This window comes from Podarcis melisellensis (assembly GCF_964234715.1).
Source record: "Podarcis melisellensis genome assembly, chromosome: 3".
NCBI lineage: Eukaryota > Metazoa > Chordata > Lepidosauria > Squamata > Lacertidae > Podarcis > Podarcis melisellensis.
The window spans coordinates 54989597-55015771 of NC_138530.1; the positions used below are offsets into that span (position 1 = coordinate 54989597).

Sequence of the window (26175 nt, forward strand, 5' to 3'; positions counted from 1 at the left end):
CACAAACAATAAGAAGGTAATCCATATCTTTTAAGAATTGTATTCCCTCCTCCAGCCTCCCCCCCAAAACATCCCCCCCCAAGGGAGACTTTAGAGGGAAGCTGGGACATAGACATTTTTCCTTGCTTGCCTTCCAGGGAGTCTTTGTTTACAAATAGCATTTACCGGTATCTTGCAGTATCTTAAGTGTGGAAGTAGGACTTTTCCAAGTGTCCTTCAGCATGACAGCACCTCCACTTAGGAACTCCCTGTCTATTGACATTAGGCATGTGCCTTCGCTGTACTATTTTGGTGCCTGTTAAAAAATGCTTTGTTTCAGCAAGTCTATACAGATATGTAAATACAACACTTATTTTAATATCTAATTTTATTTTATAATGCGTATTTTTAAAACTGCTGATTTTTATTTTATTTTTAGGCTAACTTGTTTTTAACATCTGATTTTATCAGCAATTTTAATTTATCTTCATATAAACTGTGTAGAGTTTTTGACGATTAAATGGTATATAAATCCTGTTATTTTTTTAAAAAAAGTACAGTAAATAATATTGCACCTCAAAGTGGTACTGTTTCCCATATGCTACTGCAAGGAAGGATTACATGGAAGTTTGCCACTTTGCATTGGGCCCTACTTGACCCAAATTCCCTTAAAACAACAATGAAATATAATCATTCCATGACTTACAGTGAAATCCTATACATAGCTGTTCAGAAAAGAATCCCATTGAATTTAGCGGGGTTTTCTCGCAGGTAAGTGGTTTAGGATTGCAGCCTGAATTTTCTGTTTCTCCACTATATGATAATAGGGAATTTGGAGTCGCCCCAGAGAAGTGAAGGGCTGAGAGGCAGAAAGCATTCCTTTCATCTTCAGGCTAATACTGTTGATAAGTTAAGGTAGCTTTCATCAAGTTTGTGCCTACAATCTGTTTCGGATTGCAACTCCCATCCGCCTCATCGAGCACTACTGTACTGCCAGGGGCAAATACAGATTGTAGTCCAAAAACAGCTGGAGCGCAGCAGGTTGGTGAAGGCTGATCTATGGAGACAGTTGCGGATATTTCCCCCGTTTGAGGCCCGAGATAAACACAAAAGTCTCTCACATCCTGCCAGCCCTCCAAAGAACCCTGATAGTGTGACAGGAAGAGACATCATGAGAGAGATTGTGGAAATGACAGGATCTTGTTGAGAAGCTGGAATGGATTTTGTTTTTAACCAGGGCTTGGAGCTATTGACTGGCAGCTCTCTGCATTCTTTCTCCATCCACATTATATTGTAGTCCCCACCCCCTTCCCAATTTCATTGTTTATAATACAGTATGGGCCTACAGTGGTACCTCGGGTTAAGTACTTAATTCATTCTGGAGGTCCGTTCTTAACATGAAACTGTTCTTAACCTGAAGCACCACTTTAGCTAATGGGGCCTCCCGCTGCTGCTGCTGCGCCGCCGGAGCACGATTTTGTTCTCATCCTGAAGCAAAGTTCTTAACCCAAGGTACTATTTTTGGGTCAGCGGAGTCTGTAACCTGAAGCATATGTAACCCGAGGTACCACTGTATTGTATTTGTTGTTTGGTGAACTGCTTAGAGACTGTCTTAGTATATGTAGTATGTAAATATGTAATAACTTCATCGCAAATCTTTCTTTTGAATACTGTGGACCAGTTACTTAGTTTCAGGGCTGCTATATGTTGTGGCCTTTCCTGGTTTGCTTTCCCCTTTCTGTCCTTATGCCACTACTTTTGGCAAAGCACAACGTGAAAGTGGGACAAACCTCGACTTTCCCGTGATCAGAGGAACTGGGTGAGGTGAGAACTCATTGCAAGCAGAGTTTTCGATATCTGGATTAGGGCATAAGTGTGGTCATTGTAAGAAGCCATAAAAAGAGTTAACTAAAAAGGTTTCTTTTAAAACAACAAGCACGGGAGTTTATAGCAGACCTGTTATTAAATATACTAAGCTTGTGGTAATGACCACTGTTGTGTGGCCTCTCTTTTTTCTTAAAGACGCATTCTTTTCTTACCACAGGACGCCGTTTACAGGGATAGCTGACTTTTCTGTGACTAAGAACAAAATCATTCAGCTCTGCTTGGATCTTACTACCACTGTTCAGAAGGTCAGTTGATGCACTGTGTATATAACCCACCAACCAATCTCCATCTGACCTTGTTCCATCCACATTTTACAAAAAGGAGGGCAAAACGTTGGGTGTGTGGAAGTAACCGCAATACAATTTTACATGTAGCTTGATAACAGAAACAAATTGGAGTCCTGGGGATTTTTAGAAATCATTAGAGGAAGCAGGTGTATGGAGACCGTTGCCAAGTTTTGTTGCTCTGGCCTCCCACAGTCGACACTGGGGGGGGGACTAAAACCCTCCCAGTGTTGTTTTTAGGAATTATTTACTTGGTAAGGCTATTGATTTAGCTTGTTGTAAAACTCCACACCTATAAGTCACCCAGTTACTCTGCAGCATTTTATTGCATGGGTATGTGGGGTACATTTTATGAAAATTTGGGCCATGTACAAGCATTAATCTTCCCTAGATAATTTGTAATGCTTCCTTTATTTGAATTTTCTTTTTATTGACCAATGTGGTATAAAGGCTGTCTTGTGATAAACCAGTTCTCATTATGCGTAGCTATGTGTGTTTTCTGCAGTAGCCCCTTCAGTTATAAAACTTTATAATAGACGAGGCACATCTCTGGTTCTATTTTAAATATACTTTAAATGCCCATTTCTTTACTGTGGCCTTTGGGGGTTGATTTAGGACATGGCGGATGTTGAGATGCATTTTAAATTGCCTATTTTGTCTTCCTCCAGTTTTATAATTTTAAAACACAATTAGATGATGTTAAGTTTTAAATATTTTACTGTTATATGTTTATATGAATGTAAACCACTTTGAGAGGCAGTCTTCTCTGAAAAGTAGTAGCATTGTTGCCCAGAATTTAGCAACATGGCTGTTCAATGGCCATGCCCTTTCCCATCTTGGATTGAATGCTAAATATTTAAAGTCTCCCCTAGATTTAAGCTAGGCTGTCCATCTTGAAATTTCTGCTTATGCACTTTTTCAAAAGTAGAGAAAACACTATAATCTTATAAACGAGCTTCTTTTAGTTCAAAGTCTCCTTGTAGTTTTTGCTGAGTAAATAATACTTTGGCTTGAATTCCTTCAGTGGCAAATTTGGAGAGGGTTCTTTTATTTTTGTGTTAAAAGCATACACACACACGACCAAAGGCTTTAAATGTGTGCACACATTCTGAATCAAGAAGTGCAAATGGAGTTTCACTGGTGCAATAGAGCTTTCCTGGCCACAGCTTCCAAACATTGCCCTACCCCCCCCCCCCCGAAAGTCAAAAACCTTTTAGAGCAGAGTGGGATCCAGTGTCGGAGTCTACTTTTAAAGGGGGGGACCAGCATAAATCAGGGCTCCCTGCCCCCCTTGTGTGAGCAGAAATGCCTTCTGTTCATGAAAGGCACAATGCATGTTGTAACGTGCATGTTGAAAGGGAAGGCTTGTAGCTCAGGGGCGGAGCACACACTTCTTATGCCAGAGGTCCCAGGTTCAGTCCCTGCTGTCTTCAGGTAAAGGTAAAGGGTAAGGGACCCCTGACCATTAGGTCCAGTTGTGACCGACTCTGGGGTTGCGGTGCTCATCTCGCTTTATTGGCCGAGGGAGCCGGTGTACAGCCTCTGGGTCATGTGGCCAGCATGACTAAGCCGCTTCTGGCAAACCAGAGCAGTGCACGGAAACGCCATTTACCTTCCTGCTGGAGCGGTACCTATTTATCTACTTGCACTTTGACGTGCTTTCGAACTGCTAGATTGGCAGGAGCAGGGACTGAGCAACGGGAGCTCACCCCGTCGCGGGGATTCGAACCACCGACCTTCTGATTGGCAAGTCCTAGGCTCTGTGGTTTAACCCACAGCACCACCCGGGCTGGGCAAAACATCCACCTCCTCTCTGAAACTGTGGAGAGCTGCTGCCAGCCAGTGTTGACAATACTGAGCTAGATGACCTCTGTTTGACCCTCTTGTTTCTTTAACAAATCATTTTACCTTTTGTGAGTAAAGGCTGTGTGATAGAGAGGACCATGTGTGCCAGATGTGATATTGCTTATAATTCTTGCTAGCAGAATCAGATCATGGAAGGTTCAGATATATTGCCAGAATCACCTGTGAATTTTCTTGCGAATGTAAAATGGATTCCTTGGGTTCCACTGGGTTTTTCTTGTAGAAGTTGCATGCAGAATCTGCTTGCATGGAGGGAATCGTTGCTGCATGTGAGTAACTGTGTTTCTGCATGGAGAGCAAGCCTCTCTGGACCGTTGCCAAAGGCATCTAAATGTCAACTGTATTCCACACATCTTTGACTTACTGTACAAGTCAGCAGTGTCAAAAGTGTCAGTTTACTGCTGCATAAGGGTCTTCCGCTAATAGAATATTTGCTTTCTCTCTTTTTTAAAAAAAGGACTGTCCTGTGTCTGAAATGGAAGATAAAGTTCTCAGTGTCGTAAGTGCAAAAGTTTCTGTTTAAACTCTTTCTTTGAATGCCTTCCTGTTCAAAACTGCTCTTAAGAGACAATGCTGATTTGAAAAGAAGCTTTGTGTGTTAACGGAGCTCACGTACCTTGTGCTGTTTGCACTGCGTTCTCTATCATCCGAGATGGAACTTCTGCCCCGTGTCTCATGGGAAGAGGCGCAAGTTCCTTACTGGATGATAGAGAAGAGTGGGAATCTGGAAGTGCAAGAGATCTGAAGTCATTTGTAGTGTGACACTTGGAGCAAGTGCAATGAAGCCAATTGCTGCTGCTACGCTTCTAGGTATATAAATGAAACACACCGCTCTTTATAATTTACTGCTGAATTACTAAAGTAACAAACTGTGGGCTTATTTTGTTTTGCTTGCCTAAGGAGTTGCCGGCCGATTCTTCAAACATTATTGCATAAGCATACATTAGCATTCTGACACATGAAAAAGTCCCAACACCCAAACATTCAAAAGCCCAGGAGCAGTAAAGCTGTCAGTGTGGCAGCAAATGTACCTTGTTCTTACAGAAGACCTGCACTGCTTATGGTTTCTAATTGAACTCGGTCTGAAAGGGAGTTTTCCCAAATATTTTTGCAGCAGTCTTGTGACTGGAAGAGGGATGCATTGACATGCTTGTTATATTTTTGCAGTGGTTAATCATCTCTTCCTGCTTTTGGCATGAATCGGGCTATGTTCTTTGATAAGGCCTTCCGCCTGCTGATAGATGCTTAGGAATTCACAATAGCTAAAAATAAACACACACACATTTCAATCGAACATAGAACAATTAAAGAGTATTTTACCGTCCACCGCCCCCAATTTTTCCATATTCCCTTTCGTGTATGCATTGCAGTGGTTACTACACTTTTTGTTTTTGCTTTTATTTATTTAACTGTAAAAAATAGCATGTGTGTTAGTCATTTTGTTAAATATTACGTATACTGAGTCAGATTGCTATCGCCATGCATCCCACCCATTTTTTTTTTTGTCTGTCAGTGCCTTTTCTAAGGTCATGGGGCTCTTCTTTTTCACAACCTTGCTGGCTGCCATCCATTTAAAAATGAGATGCCCTAGCTATTGCTTAGGGGTTTTGAGTATGCAAAGTGTTTGCTGCACTGCTAAACTTTACAACAGCTCCTTCTCACTTTGCCTGCATTGTCCTCAGAATGTCAAGGCACCATCCTGTATGTATTAGCTGTTTGGTGAATCTTTAACTTTTTATTGCTGTTTTACAATAAATTTTAATTTCCCCCGCCCAACAAAAAACCCCAAGCATACATCCTTATTTTGAATTAAAGGCAGCTTACCTAACAGTGAAAAATAAAAAAAATGAATTAAAAATAAAATATTAAAAATTCCACCTGCATGGATCTAATTAACCGTACCCAAATATAAAAGTCTTTAAATGCTTATGGGTGGGGGAGGAGGGGAGAAATTCTTAATTAATATGGATTTTTGTGAGATTCCAGGGGGAAAGGATGTTATTGTTGAGGGGAACCACAAATAAAACACACATTTGCATTCCCTTTTTTCTGATTTGGTGCATAAGTGATAAAACTGAGACAATGTTCTTGATCGGTGATGATGAAAGTCTTAGGATTTAAGAGTGGAGGGAGTCTCCAAGAATCTGAGCTATTTCGGGCTTTAAAGGTCATATACAATTGGACTCTGAACATGGCGTCGGTGCATATGATGCTCTGACCCTCTTCCTTTAGGGAGTAGGCCATTGTGCTCTTCAGTACCCAAAGCTTCCCAACTGTAAACAAGAGCAGCCCTTTGTGGAGCTCATTAGTGGCCTTGCTTCAAGTTACAAAGGCCTGAATTATGGCTGCAGGATTTGAATATGTCACAAAGGACCAGCAGCTTTCTTACCAGATGTAGTTGATGAAAGGTAGTGCTGGCAGCTGCTGCAGCCTATAAATCTGGATGCAGTGACCTCTTTACTTGTGGGGAGGACAGAGGGGATGTGTTTTGTTGTAAGGCAAAAAACAATTGCAAAAATAATCCTGGTGCTCTTCCTTTGTTTTAGTCCAAGGTTCTAAATGGAATTTGCGATAAGACAATCCGAACTACAACTGATCCGTTGATGAGCCAGGGTGCGTGTCTTGAGGAGGTTCATTTAACGAACATCAAACCTGGGGAAGGCCTGGTAAGAATGTTTTCCTTCCTCAAATCCTGAATTGCTGCCCACTTAGCATTTTTTTCAAGTGCATTTATAGTGGCCTAGTCCTTGAAGGCTAATGTGATGAAACTGATGTGAGTTCCAGAGCTCCACTTGCGCAGGAACTTCCAATCTTTTCTACAAAGAATAGAGGATCCTACTGTTCAGTATCCCTGTGTACCTAGAGGGGTGGAGAAGATCTTACAACAGAGAGCTCCATACTAGCATTGATACCTTTGTATGGAAGCCATTACTGTTGCTGTTGAGCTGTAACATTACTAAGAATACAGATGTCAAGATGTTGACAGAAGGAACAAGTTATTTAGTTTAATAATGTAAAAACTAGACAATAAAGACTTATTGCCTTTCAGTGGCAATAAGTTCGAGGTAAGCAGAGCTGTTCAGGTGGTGTATACCCTCCTCAGAAAATGTTTTGCACCAAAAAAGAGCTGAATTCTGCATGTATTGTGTGTTTATCAAGAAGGGTTGCTTACGTTGTAACCAGACAACAGGTTTTCAGGAGACATTGTTGTATACCTTGGAAAATTAACATATTGTGTTTTCATTTTGTCTGTCAGTTTGTCTCCCAGCCAATCAGGGTCTCTGAGTCAAACTGTTTTTCCCAATTTTTGTTTGTGTAGCTCATGGGAAGAAGCTACAAATAGCTCCTGGCAACAAATGTGTATATTTTGGTTTTGCTCTCATGGACACCTATTGGATAGTACGCCTCCGCAATGACTTGGAGCTGTGTGTGCGCGTGGGGAAATATTTTATTTTAACTACACAAAAGGATGCATTCTTATCAGTCATCATGGTTCCTGCCAACTCTACAATTCTGTGATGCTATACCTTCACATGCAATTCTTTAAAGGACTGAAGGGGAAACCCAAAATGAATCCTGGGCTCAGCCTTGCAATCCAAGACTTTTTCTTTATCCAGGTCACCGTAGGAGTAAATTTGTCTAGATCATATCCTGCTTGTCAATTTTGCTATTTTATTGAGTTGCATGAGACTCAAGATAAGCAATTCCCATTAGAAAAGAGGATTTGAATTGATGAACTTTCCCCTTATCTGCAGTGAGACACTCTCTCACTCCTTTTATACCAGGGGTTGCTGGTATGGTGCCCCCAGAGGACTTTCTTGGTGTCCACAGCACCCCGCCTCCTGGCCTGTCCCCCTACTGAAATTAGACCTGAAAGCAGCATTCTGTTGATATCAGTAAATAGTTTGTGGTGGATGCCACTGACAAATTCTTCAGTGTGTCCGTGAGTCCAAAAAGGTTGGTGACCGGGTTTACACAGTTAAACAGTGTTTCATTGGGACTGGTGCCAGAGTGGGATTATGGGAAAAGTTGCTCTTCATAAATTGTTGTCTCTATAGAGCCTCAATATAATTGTGGATGCACTATAATTACTGTTGTGCTAAATTTATCTTTTTAACTATCCATCTTAGGGAATGTATATAAAATCTACTTACGATGGATTGCATGTTGTTACTGGAACAACAGAAAACGTGAGTATTTTTTAATGTTTTCCTCCAAACAGAATTAATTAAAGCTATCTTAGATGAAGATGAGATCCAAGAAGCCAACTTGATTAAAAGCACATTCTGAAGTCATATTTTTATTTATTTGGGTTTTGCAACATTATCATTAACTTATCATTGACTGGGGTAATTAAGTGTGTGCTTGTCTGATGGTGTCTGCCTGTCTAATATCAACCCCTTAGTTCACTTTGCAGTATGCAAATAGAGAAGAGCGTTTCAAAATGCCGCTGGGGTTTGAAATAACTGGAATTACCAGAACTATTGTTGAGTAAAGCGCTTATAGTGTTTGGTCTCGTAAATGCTGGCTGAGCAAATATGTACTTCCATAATGTGCTCTGTCCTTTATAAAAGCAGCAGCAGGATGTTTAGACTAGTAATAGAATGTAAGATTCCATTTGCTTCCTGGGACAAACACATTTTTCAAGATAACAGAAACAGATCTTTTTAATTGCAAAACCTCTGAATGGTCAAAAGGGAAAGGCTGGTTGAATGATAACATTTCTGCTGAACTGAAAGACAGCGCTTGGCAGAGTTGAGAATGAAAATACAGATTTTGATGCTGATTGTAAAGCTTTAAAAACTTATACATGTGCAAGTGTTTAAATCTGTCAGAATATCTGATGACTTTGAGTTACAGTTTGAATAAAAGTTCCTGGATTGTGTGGCACATATATCTCAGAATTTTATAAGCATGCAGACTGTTACTGATTCCCTCCTTCCTTAAAGAAAACACAGCAGGTTAGCAGTCAAACCTTTGGATCTCCTTTATCTCTCTTAGAGCTTGCTTGAAAAATCCTAGCTTCCTTTCTTGGGGACTGCATATCTCCACAGAGGAGCAAGTGATTTACAATTAGTAGATTGATTCCTTTCAGACGTGGAGACTAGACATTGTAGTTGCTGCTGCTTCTCATTCACTGTCCATCCAATAGTGGAGATAAAGGAGAGCCTGAGATGGTAGATATTAAAGCTCTCGAGTTATTCAAGAGGAGCGAGACGTGTCCGATTCCAGTCAGGTGACAGGATTTCCCAGTTGTTTTTAACGGCTTGTGATTTCCTGCTTTCGGTGGGAATGATCTGACCCAAACAGAGCTTTCCAGTCATCTTGCAAACACTCATGATGCAAGCCTAGAGGGCTGTATTGTTTGTTTCTTTGAGAGCTTTTGCAAACGGATTTTCGTAATCCTGACAGATATTCCTTGGTATGCGCAGTGCACATTTTTGGACGTCTATGATTGCGTACTCGGAGAGATCGTCTGTTGGATTCTTTGCCAAATAGGTGTTTCCGTTCCAAGGGGAAAGGGAGTTGCCCACTGGAGGTTCCCTGTCTTCCCAGGCATCTTGCCTCACTTTCCCAATAGCTTTATGAAGGTGCTGCTGCTGTAGTTTTTGCCCCCGGAATGCGTCAGATCAGATGGTGAAAGGTGAGGGAGTCTTTCCTAATGAGGCTTTCAGTTCTCATCCCAGGTAGCCCAAGGGGATTGTCCTGTCCTCCATTTCCCTTGATAAGGGAACAGAGGAAATGAGACATTTGTTTCAGTTCTATGAGTCACACATTAGCTTAGTACCTTTTCCTTTCTCTATGAGTGGGATGTCAGGAGTATCACTGGATGTGAAGTGGTCATAATGGCATTGGAGACATTTAAAGCAACAGCTGCAGGAGAGTGCTGTCTCCTGGACAGAACAGAGTAAATATTTAGGTGCCAAACTGCTGCTTGCTGATAGTTAACAAGGCAGACAACAGGCTTAGTTAGGATATTTGTGATAAACGTTTTTTAACACCTCTATCTTTCAGTACACATAATTGACCCTGCAGCATGTTCCCTACTATTAAGAGAAATCTAGTTAAATTTGCAAGCTTTTTGTTAGATGAGTAAGCAGTAAAGAACATGCAAACTAAAATGCTTCATGTGTGCTCGAGACAGGTTTTAAAACAAAAGGAACGTGGTGTTCAAGGGTATAGCAGCAGAAATAACTAAAATTGTATGTCTTAGAATCTGTTGTTCTTAAAGGTTTTTAAAGTTTTTGGGGGGTGTTCTGCTAAAACTCCCAGTTGGTTTAGTTCAGCCTTCCCCAACTTTGTTCTCTCCAGATGTTGGACTGCAACTCCCATCATCCCCAAGCATAGGTGATGGTGATGGGGGCTGATGGGATTCGGAGTCCAGCAAACAACTGGAGAGAGTGAGGTTGGGAAAGGCTCGCTTAGTGTTTTTGCTTTGTCAGGGCCTAAGTATACGGCAGTGGTAGACCATGTGATATAACTGGGTTACTGTTATATAGAAAGTTGTGTGCACACGTAGCTCTAAAGCGTGATATGGAAGCTGTTCCCTTCCTCCATACTTCCCATTCTGAAATGACTTCATCCACTTCTCTGTCTCCCTTCCCCCTGGGGTGGCCCTGTGTTTCGGAGGTGACCCCCGCTGAGAGAAAAGTGCTAGGATTAAGCAGTTTCAGGTGGGAAAGCTCACATAGGGGAAGCTTTCCCTGCCTGGTCCATGCTGTGCCTTAAATCTCTTCCTCAGATTTATAGGTTTTCAGCATGACTGTGTCATGTAGCTACCTAGCTGTGCCTCAACAAGTAATGAAAACACCCCCTTTTTTGCAACAGTTCTTCTCTCTCTCATTCTGTCAAAATAATTTTGGTTTGTGACTCTTTTGCAACACAGACTGGGGCTCATTCCCATTGCTTGAATTTATGATCCAAGGACTCACAACAGAAATATGTAAGCTGCCTCCCTTAAAATCTGAGATGACAAATGGGACCCAAGACGACATGTTGCAGTTGGGAATGCTTCTGCTTAGGGCAGTGGTGTCCAAACTTTTTCAAAGAGGGCCAGATTTGATGAAGTGAAGGGCCGTGGAGGCCGACCAAAGGGCTGATCAAAGTTCTTGACCTTTTTTTAGGGTTGAAGTTATTAAGGGTTTTTTTTAAGGATTTTACCCCTAAACTGCCACAGGGACCAGATTAAACTGATTGGTGGGCCGGATTAGGCCCCCAAAACGGACTTTGGGCATGCCTGTGTTAGGGACCAGTCAGCCATGTTTCCCTTGAGGATAGTTCATTTTCTTTTCCAAGTAAAGCTCAGTATTCCATGGCTGCTTGGTCACCCTTGGGCTACTCTTCTGAGTGTCCCCTGCAAACCTCAGGGTTCTCCTGAACATGCTCATATCTATTCCCTGTTTCACAGTAGCCCCTTTTTGGCCAAATAGCTTTTGGCACTTGCCTCCTGAGTTTGCAATTAGAGGAAGTGATGCAGGGTAATACTAAGACTCTGTTGGATCTGTGAGAACAATTTAATCCAGAGATGGGGAATTTGTGATTGCTGGACTACATCTTCCCATCATCCCTGACCCTTGGATGTTGGGTTGATGGGATTTGGAGTCCAGCAACATCTGCGACGCCTGAGGTTCTCTGACCCTGGTAAAATCCATGCAAGTTGTCACTTGATTGTAGCACCATCAACTGCTGACTGTGAACATGTGACTCATATTCCTTAGAATTTTCCTTAGATACACAAGTGATGTGATTGCATCAGCCAGTAACTCCTTTAAAAACAACAACTACCCAAAACAGCATATTTTATTTTATTAAACATTCTGCTTAATAATGGAAGTTCTTAAGCAGTACATAAAAATTACAGATTGCAGAGTGTCTGAAGCTTTCTGTGTGGTTTGTGTGAAAGAAAAGGCTTTCTACTAAGTGTTCTATGTCTTGTTTGGTGGGTTGGGAGCTTGTAGCACTCTTAGAGGTTTATTCCATGTTTGGGTGTGTTTTTTTGTTTTGTCTTTATCTCCCTACCACCCTCTTTCTGGCAGTCAGAGTAGATTTGCCAGTTCCTGATGCAAAGAGACTTCATGGAGGGGCTATTGTTCAGTGGGAACACAGAGAGTCCCAGGTTCAATCTCTGGCATCTCTAGTTCAAAGGATGGGGAAGACCTTTACTTGCAATCCTGGACAGCTCTTGGCAGTTAAGAGTGGACCAGTGGAGGCTGGTCTGTTATGGTGAATGAGATGCTGCCTCACCAACCTGCCTTCTTACTTACAACCAGTCTGTGGGCTGGCACTGCCTGCAAGCTTCCTCCTCCTTGGTCTCAGTGTTGCTGCTTGCAGAACTCAGCAGGCTTATAGAACTCTGACCTGCCAGTACCAATGGTCCCCAGTCATCACTGGAAAGGACAGTTCAGCTCTAGTTGGACAAACAGTCAAGGATAGTATAGCCAAAGAAGCTCCTTGTGTTCCTTTCCTGCGACTCCTGCACCTTTAACACCTGTGTGACATGGATTAAGCTTTGCATTGCTCATCCTTGTGATGGTACAAAACTGTTCTTGCTGAAGCTCTGCTTGACCTCTCGCATCAGGACAAGCCAGGTTAGCCAAAAGGAGCTTTTGCTTCTGGCAGCAGAAAATCACAACAGAGTTTGTGGCCCTGTGAGACCTTAGGCAAACTTTTGTTTTGTTTGCTCAACATCTAAAATCTGATTAAGGGTTTATTGATTAAGATCACGGGGTGGTTTTCAACAATTTCGGGCCCTTGCTGCTGCTTTTGTTTTGTATAGAAAGGATATGCCAGGCCCAAATGTTCACTTGCACTATATAGAGGAGCCCTTGAAATAGAACCTAAGGCGTGGCTATGCAAATATAAAGGTGGGGCTATGTAGATAGAAGCAGGCGTTATTCTCAGTTAGTAGCGTGGTCACCATTGGCTGCTCCCAGTGAGATGATCTCCAATATAAGGAAATGGCTAGTTGTCCCTATAGGAGCGAATGGCAAAGAGCGGCATTATGATGCATTGTTGAGCTGATAGCAAAACCCTCCATCTGAAAATGGTGGATGATCCTGTCCTCAGTGCCACACACTTAAAGGTGTGAACCTACCACCACCTGGGTTCCATGTTCTCAGACAAGCCCTTCCTGCTCTCACACTTCACCTGCCATATTGACCGGCCCTTTGCTGGTTATTTAATTGATAGCTGTGATGTCTAGTGATGGAGATGGCAGCTGTAACTTGCATAGAAATCTCACAGGCATGCCTATCTGCTTGGCTTTTCTGTCAAGGTCATCCTGCGGTTATTAATTAAAAACAACAACTAAGGAGCTATTTAGTAGTTTTTAAGTGACAAAGCAATGAAAATTTCAGCGCTCCTCTTTTTGTCCTCTGCAGTCTCCTGCTGATAGGTCTCAGAAAATTCATGCAGGCGATGAAGTGATCCAGGTGAATCGCCAGACTGTGGTGAGTAAAGGGCATTTCTTGTTTCCCTTTATTTTTAGCCAAGCCAATTTTCAGAGTCTGAGCAAGCTCACAAGACAGATTTTAATCTTCATTTACCATTGACTGGCCTTTTCAATTAAATTCGGGGGGGGGGGTTAATGCTGGAATGGTGCTTTTCCCATTAAGGCAGTTTTCCCTAGAATAGCAAGTTCATGTTATAAATTCAGCTAGAAATTTTTATAAAAGGTTGGTCATAAAACATTTTGATTAAGGAAAGAATGAATTTCCCATCAGTTTATTCCCTTAAGCTTGTTTTTTTTAAAAAAATAAACATCCTGAGAAATAGAATTCCGTTTGAAAACATTTGAGTACTGAGGCTATGATTAGATGTTTTATAGGGCTCACCAAATGAAAAGTTTACTAAATGTGGAACATGTGGAACATAACTATAGATTTGCAATGTCCTTCATGGAAGCAGGTAAAGTCAGAAGAATCTGCTATTTTGACTCTTCTGGAAAATTCTGGGCTGAACAGTCAAGCAATACCAGCATCTAGAACTGTTTCTTTGTTTAGTCATCCTGGGTTGGGTGAGCTGATGACAGCCATTTCCTGTGAGTACCCTTTCTAGGCACATGCACAAAGTTGCACCTTTGAGCGGGCTAGAATGGGTGAGGTAGGGAAGATGGCAGACTGTGCCTTTGCTGCCAGTTGAAGGTTTCCACTGCTCAGCAGTCACAGCTGTTGATTTGGGGACCATGTGCTGTCTAACTTCCCCGTCCCAAAATTAAGTGCTAGGGCTTTGATTTGGGGGCCTGCTTAAATGAGCCAACTCCCTATCATAGTTATTGGCAGCTTGTTTATATGTGCCACATATTCCACAGATGTATTTATGCTCAAAACAGCTCACAGAAAATAAACTGTTTAAATTGTAATACTTTATAAAAATCCATCATAGTTTCACTAACAAGCAAACAATTAATGATTAATTTACAATATGTGAAAAGATCTAAGTGAGCAAAAAAGCTTACCAATAGATCAGTTAACAATATCTAATGTAGCTCCAGGGCTGATAGTGTTAGTGCCTAGCCAACCCACACCCCATCTTTATACCAAATAGGCAAAAAGCAAACACACACCCCTCAGAGTTCTGGCAGTGGCACCTTTATGGAGACCCCTAGGGCTGGAGGGTGCACCAAAGCAAGGGGAAGCATCCACTCCCTAATGGCAAACCAAGTCTTTCTCTCTCTCTGTCCTTTGCCCAGCCATTTCATAATCTGCCTGTCTGTTTAAAATATTTAAATTCCACCTTTTCATCTGCTGTTCTCAAGGACGCTTACAGCATATAAAAACAATTGCAGACAAGCACAAACAGTATCTGCTAACAATGGGGAAAACACGCCACCAGTGATCAAAATCGTAGCAGAATCTCTTTTATCAATGGTTTTTGCTCCGTTGGTTTCTGGGGAAGTCCATGTGGCATGGTAGTACCACAAAACCACTAGATATGGGTCTTTTGAGGGCAGTGGCGTAGTGTGTTGGGGCAGGAGAGGTGGCCCCAGGGCAAAATTCTGAGAGGGACATAACCAGGTACCCGCCATGACAAGCTCCCTTAACATGACTGAGCTTCTGCTGCCTTCCAAAGCTTTGGGGCGGCAAACCGTGCCTGGGCTGGGCCTTTGGAGCTGGGGCGGTACCTTCTTTTCTGTGTGACCATTGAAGGGACCTGTGTGCGTCCCATCCCTGGGCTGGCTGACAAGTTTGGGCCAGCTCGCCCTTCCCTCCACGTAGACTCCACACACACACACACACACACACACACACACACACACCCCGCCACATGGAGCACACACACACCCCGCCACATGGAGCAAGACTCAGATGTCTCAGTAGACATGTCAGGCAATTCTCTTCCCCCACCCCTATATCTTGTAATAAGCTTATTCTGCCATGTTTTGCCTGCAAAGCCATTTCTTAAAATATGTCATTTGGGTTTGGTTGGGGGTGTAGGGTTTACTTAGAGCAAGTGATATTGTAATTTATACATAGCTCTCTCATCTCAGAGGCTACAGGCTGGAAGACAGTGTTCACTGAAACTCTGCATTTTTATAGCACCTTTACCATGGCCTCCAAAAGCCTATCCTAACAGAGAAGTCTTATACAGCTTCTGGCCAAACCTAGACCTCGTAATTCTGCAGTGAAAAGTGATTTCCACAATGATGTTATGCAAGGTAATTTGATCTACATGCCTCTAATGTAGGGCAGTAGACATTCTAAGTGTTTGTTTGGTTTGTTTTGAAGGTGGGATGGCAGCTGAAGAACCTTGTGAGGAAGCTCCGTGAGAATCCTTCTGGCGTTACTCTATTAGTGAAGAAACGCCATACAGGCTCTTTTAATTTTACTCCTGCGCCACTCAAAAACCTAAGGTGGAAACCACCACTTGTTCAGGTAACAAGGTTTTAGTTTTGTCTTGCCTCTGACAGGCTTCCCAGTGATTTCTTCCCTCATTTTCTGCATGATTTAAATTTTTTTTGTGCTTATTCTTAAAGATGCTCAGGCTTTGGTAAGGAACAGCTGGTTAGAATGTTCAAATCTTAGAGATTTTAGTGGGATGTGAAATTGGTATAGTCTCTTGGGCCCAACCAACTTTGGTCTTTATTAGGTCATACCACCTATCTATTTGAGCTTGGAAAATGATACTAAGCCAATTCTTGCACTAGAGTTCTGTTGTAACGCGCATATATAAATAGCCCTTGTGAAAGCACTGAAGCTCAAATTTTAATGTATTTTGCATTGACTAATTTAACTAGTTTTGCAGCCAGGATAGAAAGGTTAGTTGATTACAAAGAATCTGTGAAATCTCATTTTCCATTAAATTACCTTAGCTTCCTAATATACCAAAAGAACAAGGCAGCTGGGGTTTGAAGAGAGGGGGAGAATGATTGTTTTTCTTTAATCCCTGAAGGATTCTGTTTATCAGGACAGATAACTTATAGTGAGGCCATTTGGGGCTGAGTTGCTTATAATCTTTTGGACTGATGAATTCTAGAAGTAAACAGTAAATTCTCGATGGGCTGGAAAACTAATGATGGGAGATTATGTTTTCTAAAAGAGCAGTTTTATCCAATGTTCTTTTATAGCCTAGCTGAGTTGTGTGATTTCCCCCCTTTTGTTTTCATGGTGGTGTTTGCATTTGCCAGTTGCCAACATCAGCAGAATTGGGATGTTGTGGCATCTCTGTGTGAGAGAGAAAGGGTGTGGAAAAGAAATGAGGATTAATAGCTTTAAGAAGATGATGATTTTGAGGCTGAGCAAGTAATGTTATGGGAGTAGTTTGACACTTTCAGGAAGCTAATAATTGAATTGCTTATAGATGCAGGTACAGTTCCCACCACTTCTGTGTACTATTTAAGCTGTTGCTCTGCAAGAACGTGCTAAACAGGTGCTTGTGTAGCTATCTCTTAGCTTTCCGAGTTGATGGACAGGTCTCTGCCATAGGTGTCCACTTTGCGTTGTTTCTCAACTCATCTCCTGTTGTGTTGTGTGCTGTTCTGTAACTGTTTTTATTAGATTTTGTGCATTGCCTTTGAACGTATGTGGAAGGTTATTAAGAAAACGTGGCAGGAAAATTAAGAGAAGTTAGCAACATATATTTAATATCTCACAAAAGCCTCAAGGGGCTCATTTTCTTCAGCAAGTCATTTCTATGGTTCCAGAGTATAGCAGTTCACTATTATTAATTTGGAAATGCAATAAACAAAACAACAAACTGCAGATTTTTGGTTGGATACAGGTTATTGGTTTCTTCCAAGGGTGCCTGGAGTTACACAGCCACGTTTACCGTAAATTGTTACATGTAGCCTTATTTTCAACAACTCTAGGCAGCTAAGGAAAATGAAGCACAATCAGTAAATATAAAACAAGAAGCAATGTGTCTGTTTCCAGTGGCTCAGGTGAGAGATGAAATGAAGAATGTTGTCGCATTGTAGATGGAAAGGGCCAGTTGCACTGGGTACGTCTAATTTACTGAAGCAACTACCTGTTGTTTTTTTCTCACTGCAGACCAGCCCACCTGCAACTACTACCCAGTCACCTGAAAGCAGCATGGATGCTTCCCTGAAGAAAGAGAAACCAGCCATTCTGGACCTTTACATACCTCCCCCGCCGTCTATTCCATATGCTCCTCGGTATGCCAATACCTACCTAATGCTTAACCCCAAAGCACCTTTATTTTGGATTTATTGTTTATTGATGTAGAATATTTCTAAACTGCTCACCATTCTAAAATATCATGGTGGGTTGTAAGAAAAAGAGGGGGGGGGGAGAGAGAGAGAGAGAGAGAGAGAGAAACAAAATGCAAAATTCACACCCATAAAAATACATTGAATCCATAGCTAAAATGAACAGGAACAATATTCAGCAATGCTACTATGAAAATGCCCGATTGAATAAAAAGTCTTAAGAAAAGAATCTAAAAGAACACATGGTTGGTGCCAACCTAATTACCATGGGGAGTGTATGTTGAAGTGTGAATGCTGTTGCCCTAAAAACTCTGCCCCGGGTACACATGAAACAAATTTCTAGGGTGTCTTAGGGCCCTGCTGGATGACATAAGGATTCAAGCAGGATGGCAGAAGACTGTCAGGCAAACAGGTTCTAGGTTGCTTAGGGCTTTGTGCACCAGGGCTGACTGTCAGGACAGATCCCTTAACAGGAGCATTGCACACTAGCAGCAGGCCGCTCCTCACTGCATGCTAGCCTTAGCATTCTGCACCAGCTGCAGCTTCTGGACCCAGCCTTAAGGTCAGCCCTGCACAGAGTGGGAGTAATCCATTATCTGGAAATTCTGACTATTTTGCATGATGTATTCAGGTGCTGTTAATCCTTTGGAAGGAGCAATCTGAATTGCAGAGTGCTTAGACTCATTCCAGATCACAGAAACCTTGTTCAACCACCTCGCTGGCATCTATGATGGCACCATGCATTGTCCACATACCTTCAAGCATCATGTCTAGGAGCTTGTTTTCAGAGAAGAACCAACATTCTTAGCTGAATCATTGGCCTAGTACCACAGTTTATGCTTTTTCTGCACTTGTGCAGAATTGTAGGACCCAAATCATTCACCCTTGATGATGTCTTCATTCCTTTTACTTTTTCTGCATTTCCCCCCCCCCCCAATCTTGAATAGCTATAAAGTCCCACTACTTCCAAACAGTAGTAAGTACCGTCCACAAGTGCAGAATCACAATACCTTATATTTTCATTGCTAATCAAGTTCCTATATCTTTGCAGGGATGAGAAGGGGAGTTTTGTTTATGCAGGAGGCAGCAAACCTAAACAACCCCTACCTGGTTCCAAAGGTGCGGAATCTCCCAATTCCTTCCTGGATCAGGAATGCAGGAGGAGAAGGTTTACACTTACCGATTCCGATCCATTGCCTGGCTATTCCATGGAAGCAAATATTTTTCCTGCAAAGATGAGGGAAAAAACGCCATCCTATGGTGAGTAAATTGTTACATGGATCAGCTGAGGAGAAAAGCTGTGTGCATCAGAGTGTATAGGGCGGGCATAGGCAAACTTGGCCCTCCAGATGTTTTGGGACTACAACTCCCATCATCCCTGACCACTGGTCCTGTTAGCTAGGGATGATGGGAGTTGTAGTCCCAAAACATCTGCTTATGCCTGGTATACGGTGTTGGAGTGTGTATGTGACAAAGCCTCCAATGTAAAGCAAAGGCTTGAAAATTAGGTCCCCAAATCTGTCGCTAAGTACCAGCCACTGGGATCAGATAGCAGAGAAAGACCATCACCTGTATCCCTGCTTGTTAAGGAGTGGACGCACTGCCACTTCTTTTAGGATGACAGGCACCAGCCAGGATGGGCGGAGATCAAGATAGCCACACGTATCCTGTCCCATCACCAGGCCACATAAATTGAAAAAGGATCCCACAAGACACATCACTCTACCGCAACTGTGGCATCCAAATTGCTATGGAGTTGAGTGACTTCATCCTCAAAGTGTTGGGCAAATCATTCATAGTTGGCTCCAAAGATCCAACCCCCATGTTTGGGTTGACAAGCCTCTGAACCACATAGAAAAGCTTCTTCGCTGCCTCCATTGCTACTTGATAGGTGTGTTTATGTGCTCTCGCAAGTGTCCAAGTCAGCTTCAGAACAAATTTTACACCATTTGCGCTCTAGCCATCTCTGGATTTGTTTCATCACCTGCAGCTCCTTAGTAAACCAAGTTGCATTCCAAAGAGGAACCCCGGAAGTGATTGTGTTGATGGCCCTTCTCATATCACCATTCCACACAGAGCTGAGAGCCCTAGCAGAATTGCTGGCTCTGTCTGTTGGAAACTCCCCCAGAGCATTTAGGAACCTCTCAGCTTCCATTAGTTTCTGAAGGCAGGCCATCTTAACTGGTCCCACATTCCTACAGGGCAGAGCAGCTGCTACAAGTCCAAGCTTATTAGACATCCTGTTGCTTGCTGGTATTGCATCTCAGTTAGCTTCTTCCTATTTTGAATAGATTGTGTAAGCTCTTCACATTGTGTTTGTCACTGAGATCAGCTAATATGAAACTAACTCAGCACTGTTTTCTTGAAACCCCTTCTGTGTTACCTTTAGGAAAGCCTCGCCCGTTGTCTATGCCTGCAGATGGAAACTGGCTGGGAGGTGTAGAACCTTTCTCTAGGCCCCGAGCAATGGGGAGAAAAGGTAAGGAAATTGTGCTATAGGACCGCCACTTTCTTAAATGCACTTGTTCTGTACATTCGCTACCCTGGCCTGTAGCGAAGGGTCCACTGTGCAGTTAAACCTTGCTAAATTCTGAACATCCTCTTGTGTGTTTGCCATGAGTAAAATCAGAAGTGGGGATCCTAGCTGTTGAAATGCAAAACTTTGGTCCTTTTTATTCCTGTAAAGAGGTGGCCCACCTGGGTCCACAGGTTAGATGTTGTTGTTTTTAACAAATCTCAATTGGGTCAATTTTTTATTAGGGTGGTCTAAGTCTTCAGAGGCTTTTAATGCCACTGTATCCCTTGACAGTAGGGTGACACCTCTTTGTTAGGCTCTGAAGTTGGTTGGTTGCTCCGAAGTATATTATGGAAAACTCCTCTAAACCTTCGACTGGCACTGGCAAATTGTCCTGGGCCAAGGATTTATTATCTGACTTTAAAGCACAGCACCATAATACTGGTTTTCTCTCCTGTTTTCTTCTGTTCCATTCCTCCACATTGTAAAATTGGCCAGGTGATCTCTCTCTAAGACAATGCGAGCTACTGAGACCTGGTTTGCTTTTGCCCATGAAATGAATAGAAAGAGATGATTGCCTGCAGCATAAGCTTGCCTTGCAGTGCAATTCAGCCTATATGCTGCTGCGCTACAATCTTCCTTACCTATCCTTAAAAGACGCAAGCTAATACCTGACTTGACAAAAATGTACACACACGTTGTAAGAATGGGTGACACACACAGCCTCTGAACAACTTCCGGATCATGGATGTAGTGATTAGCCACTCATATATGTTGCTCAATGCACACCTTTGCAGACAGGTGAGGGACTTTCAAAAGTCATTACTGCTTTTGTTTGCCTTGTATTGCAACATTGGAAACAAAGGTGAGTGTTATAGCCAGTGTGAAACAGTGTTTCTGTTCTCTAATGCACAGAGGTCCTCTTTCATTTACTTTATACAGTACTGAGAGCCAAATCTGCTTCCCTTTCTGTAAGTGCCAGTCACCATAAACTAAGCTATACTAGCGTAGAGAGAAAAGCACTACATTGTTGAGGAGCGCAACATACAGGGATTTATTTCATGGGGAGAGAGGTTATTCCTCATGCCCCTTAATGCTGTACCCTAAAGGACTAGCACTGGAGTCAGTTTACACCAAAAAATAATTTTAGCAGTATTCTAGGGCTTTGAAGCAGGTGAGAGACAATCCATGTTACATACAGTATGGTGTGCTGAAAGCAAAATGGCTCCAGATTTTAGGGATAGTGGTGATTTTGAGTGACGAAGTGAGGAGAATGGGACTTTGGAAAGTTGTATGAGGAAACACCCACCTACCTATGAGCTATACTGGATTGAGCCAAGGCCCATCTAGTCCAGCATCTCGCAGTAGCCAACCAGATGCTTCTGGGAAGTCAGCAAGCAGGACCTAAGTGCAGCTACACACTCTCCCCTTCTGATCCCCAGCAACTGGTATTTAAAGGCAGAACATAGCTATTATGGCTAGGAACTATTGATAGCCTTACCCTCCCTGAATTTCTCTAATCCTCTTTGAAAGCCATCTGAATTGGCAGCCTTTGATACTATTTGCTGTGTGAAGGAGCACTTTCTTTTGTCTGTTCTAAATCTTCCAACATTCAGATTCATGTGACGTCCCTGAGTTCTAGTCATATGAGAGGGGAAGACGGAATGGGACGGGACTGCTCTCTATTCACCTTCTCCATGCCATGTATAATTTTCTATACCTCTGTCACATTCCCTCTTACCATTTCTCTAAAAAGGCTAAAAGGCGTGTAACTTTCCCCCTACAATTCTTGCCTAAACAGCTGCTGGGGGAGTTCCAGGGGAGAAGTTGTGGGTGATGGATTAAGCACCCAACTCTGCCCACGTCTCTGCTCCAAATTGCCCCTTCCCAAAGCTCTTATTTCCGCCAGGATTTTAATGCAAGTACTTGCACATACCTGTACAAATTTAGCCCTAAAGCAAAACGCAAATCCTCAACTTTGTACAGCAGTAAGTAAAATGGAGGTGAAGAGCAGAACACAAGTTTGAGTAATCTTAGAGAGAGGTGATGGTGAGGGGAATCTGTGTGGGGCAGTTCACCAAAACCTCACACTGGCTGGAGGTGTTGAAACACTCTCTTCTGTATCTCCTTATGCTGGCTCTGCAAGGTTTGATAAGTGTGTGTTTTCTTTGCAGGTGAAAATGCCCTCTGCCGGTACTTCAGCAATGAGAGAATCCCGCCCATCATTGAAGAAAGTTCCCCCCTTCAGCATCCCTTTTCCAGGCCTGTGGCGGAGAGGCAGCTAGTGAGGGGCGCAGACTACATCAGGGGGAGCAGGTGTTTTGTTAATGTGGATCTTCACAACAGTGCGACGATCCCTTTCCAGGAGGATGGAGCCAAGAAGCTCCCGGTGACCTCCTCCACGAAATCCTCCTCCACAGAGCGCTCCCTGCTGGTCAGCTGGATTACGAGACTCAAGTTATTGACTCACTGAGTTAACTGGCTGCGTTATGACTTTCTAGGGTATTTGATATTAAGTGCCTTTTCTTCCCCTCCACCTTCAAATGGTTTTGCAGAACCCACAGAGTTACTGAGCAGTTTTGCATTTTATTTTATTTTCTCCCCCTGGAGAAGCTTGCCCTTTCCCCAATGTTTCTGTCTCGAGATTCACTGGAGTTGGAGAGAGGGGGTCTGTTTAAGGGGGAGCAGGAGGAGAGACGAGGAGAGAGATCGCAAGACGTAGCATTTTTCTACCTGCCCAAGGGTGGAGGGGGAATTCAGTCCTCTGGAGAAAAACCGATCAGGCTCGAGTGATTCAGAGGTCACTGCTGACCTGAAATCCGCATGACCCACGCAGAAGCAATCTCTGCATCGTAATGAGGCCTGGTGGCACTTCATTTGCTACAAGACTCTGATGCTGTGCAACCTACTGGATCTGCAGACTATGTAGCACTCAGCAAAAAATGGATTCCTATGCTGCAATCCTGACCAAGAAGGAAGAAAAGGGGAGGTTTTCCCCTCCCCCCTCCCTCGTCCCTTTTAAGCAACGTGGTTGCACTGCAAGTGACTGGAGACGACTCAACTGTTGTCAGGAATAAAATGCAGTTTCTTCCTTTGTTCTGATTAGTTACAAACGTGAGGCTATTTTGGTTGAAGTTATTAAAATCTTAGTACAGTTAAACTGTTCTTCCCTGAATTGCTGCAATACTCATCCAATTAGGACATGGATTGCTACAACATGCCAAGGAAATGCATCTCAAGTGACAATGGTAAAAATGAATATATCTTATTGCTTTTTTATGATTAAGACTGAATAGCTGTTAACCAAAGTATCCTTCTGAAAGCAATTCCTGCAAGCTTCTGGAGCATCAACTGTGGTTCAAGGTTGAACTGGTTTTTATATTATTTGGGCTTTAAAGGCTGACTTGTGATGAGTTACATTTTTGTAAGGCAGTTTGCTCTTTCAAAGTGTTGGGGAAGAAACTGTTTGCCATCATTAAATTAGTAGCATTGGGTGAGAGTTGGGGTGGTCTGTGGAAGGGAGGACTTGCCAGAAGTGTTTGGATGCAAATAATTTGTTGTTTTCAAAGCAAGTGTAGGAAAGAGGGTTTTTTTTGTTAGAGATCCACAAAGAACACCTTGTTTAAAATAATTTAAAAGTATTTAAATTACGCTTTCTTTCTTTTCTTTTTCTTTAAAAAAACCACTTAACCTTTTATGCAGCTTTTACATTTCTCTCTGACATCACTGGGTACTAATTAGCCAAGGCCAAAAAAAAAAAGGTCACACCCCATTAAATTAGTTATTTGAATGGTCTGAAAACAGCACCATCTACACTGATGAAAGGAATTCATCACATTTTACACTGCTGTCTAACATGATAAATGTGATCTCGGCAAGCTTTCTTGAGAAGTTTATAACAAGCATGGGGAGACAGATGTTAAATTAACTGTCTAGGAAACTGTCACAACTATATTAGGTTGAATGGATTTGCACAAATTTTTACCATTAAAAGAATGCATATGGTTATAACTAAATTTGATCCTGTTTTTCGCAAACAAGCTAAAAGAATGACATAACTTGAGTTACCTTTCAAGCTGAACTGGCTATTGGTACCAGCCTAGCAAACTTCACCAAAGCTAGTGCAGCTGTTCTGCATCTTGATGATGTTTTCTCATAGTATTCAAAACTTTGTGGTTTGAATTAAAAAGAAGCAGTAAAACAAACAAACAAACCCAAATGTAATTGAAATTGCAGTTCACTTTTTCTTTGAAGATCCAGGCAAGTATGATGTAGAAAGTGAGGTGTATTGTATGAAGTTCAAATATAAGCTAAATATCTCTCTCAGATAATGATAAAGGAAGATGTAACTAAGAAAATGGTCTCTCTTTCGAGCCTGAAATTTCTCGTCCAGTTCAGGAAGTAACCTCTGTTCTCAGGAAAGAATGAATATGTTCATGTCTGTCTTTAATTCTTTTGTTAGCCAAGATGGAAGCATCACATGAATTGTTTTGAAACTGTTTCACATGAGAGAAGGTGGCTATGACACTGAGTTGTGAATCAAGAAGTCCTAGTTTCAAATCTTACCAGCAGCACATTAGGTAAACTCGTATTTTTCAGGCTCAGTCTCCCTTAGATTGCAAGGTTAGAATAATACGTGATATATTTTCACTGCAGATATGTGTAGTATTTGCCACTCCTAATATGCAATCCATCTAAAGTACCATGACAGGCTCTGATCCTGGTTTTGCATTGTTTTTAGAAGAAGAGCTCTCAAAAGCATTAGGCAGGACTAGTTGACACTGCCTTTGACAACTTCTTTCCCTTGATTGGGCAATAGAGAAAGTACATGCTCAAAACAGAAGCCACTCCTTTGGGGTCATTGATGAGCCAAACTTCTAATTGGTTTATTTTGATTTCTGGTGTACTTTTGCTTCTCTGTGATCTGTTTCCAAGGGCCTTTAACGAGACCTTGAAAAACAGCTAAGGAAGGCAGGAGACGTGCAGATAAACCCCGCCCCCCCCCCGGCAGCATAGCCCTGACCAAAAACACTAATCCAGGATGCTTTGATATCTGTAATTGGAATGAATACACCTTAGTATCTCCTCTTGACAAATTTCACTGTTGCTTCGTCTACTTAGGAAAACACAGAATAAAAGAAAAATTTTGCCTCATTCCACAGAGGCAAATCCCACAGTTGAATAATTTCTCCTAACCAGCAAAGGGCAGAAGTTGTATGGTACCAAGTTAACGTTTGAGGGAATGTATCTACCTGAAAAGTGACCAGATAAAGAAGTTTATTACAGCACTAAACTGTAGTACATTTTCTCATGTTTACAAATTGGGTGTATGTTCTAGCACAGCTTAGTCTTGCCTGTGTGTGTGTGTGTGTTTGTGTGCACACATATATGCTAGCCTTAACAGTCATGGCCCTATGGCCCTGTAGATGTGTGTACGTGTGTGTGTGTGTGTGTGTGTGTGTGTGTGTCCCACATATTGTGGGAACTGCTTCTGCAGGATGTCAGCTCTCCATGGAAGAGTGCATGAATACAGCAACCACATTAATCATGTGGATGAATGTATTTATGTGAGGTTTTAGTGCCTTTCAGGTTTGTTTCCAATTCATCAATCTTTTTTAATTCATCAATCTTGCTTTGGGACATTTTTTGCATGAAAAAAATGATAAAAAAATAGTTTCTCATCTGACCAGCACTGTTTGCCCAGTGGGATGTTGAGTGGCTGGTAGGGATCCAGTCAATTGACAGATAAACACTGTACGCATGGTGGCTTTAATTTGCACATATCCACCAACTATATTGGAAGTGGCTCTTGCACTGCACGGAAGGGAGCACACAGCTTTACTACGAAGTGGGTTGAGACCCTTAATCTCGGGGTTGTGGGTTTGAGTTCCACGTTGGGTAGAAGATTTCTGCATTGCAGGGGGTTGGACTAGATGATCCTTGTGTTCCCTTCCAGCTCTATAGTTCTATGATTCTACCCC

General features: G+C 42.3%; 1 protein-coding gene across 1 annotated transcript in view; it reads left to right on the top strand.

The window, feature by feature from the left end:
• CNKSR3 (CNKSR family member 3) overlaps positions 1–25501 on the top strand; it is a 61895-nt gene extending 36394 nt beyond the window's left edge. The window contains exons 4-13 of the mRNA XM_081905182.1: positions 2024–2111; positions 4471–4512; positions 6560–6679; positions 8144–8203; positions 13394–13462; positions 15740–15886; positions 17501–17625; positions 18731–18939; positions 20069–20158; positions 22369–25501. Of these exons, the coding sequence (XP_081761308.1) occupies positions 2024–2111; positions 4471–4512; positions 6560–6679; positions 8144–8203; positions 13394–13462; positions 15740–15886; positions 17501–17625; positions 18731–18939; positions 20069–20158; positions 22369–22667 (1249 nt within the window). The 3' untranslated portion in view covers positions 22668–25501. The remainder of the gene's footprint in view (positions 1–2023; positions 2112–4470; positions 4513–6559; positions 6680–8143; positions 8204–13393; positions 13463–15739; positions 15887–17500; positions 17626–18730; positions 18940–20068; positions 20159–22368) is intronic.
• The last annotated feature ends 674 nt before the right edge of the window (positions 25502–26175 follow it).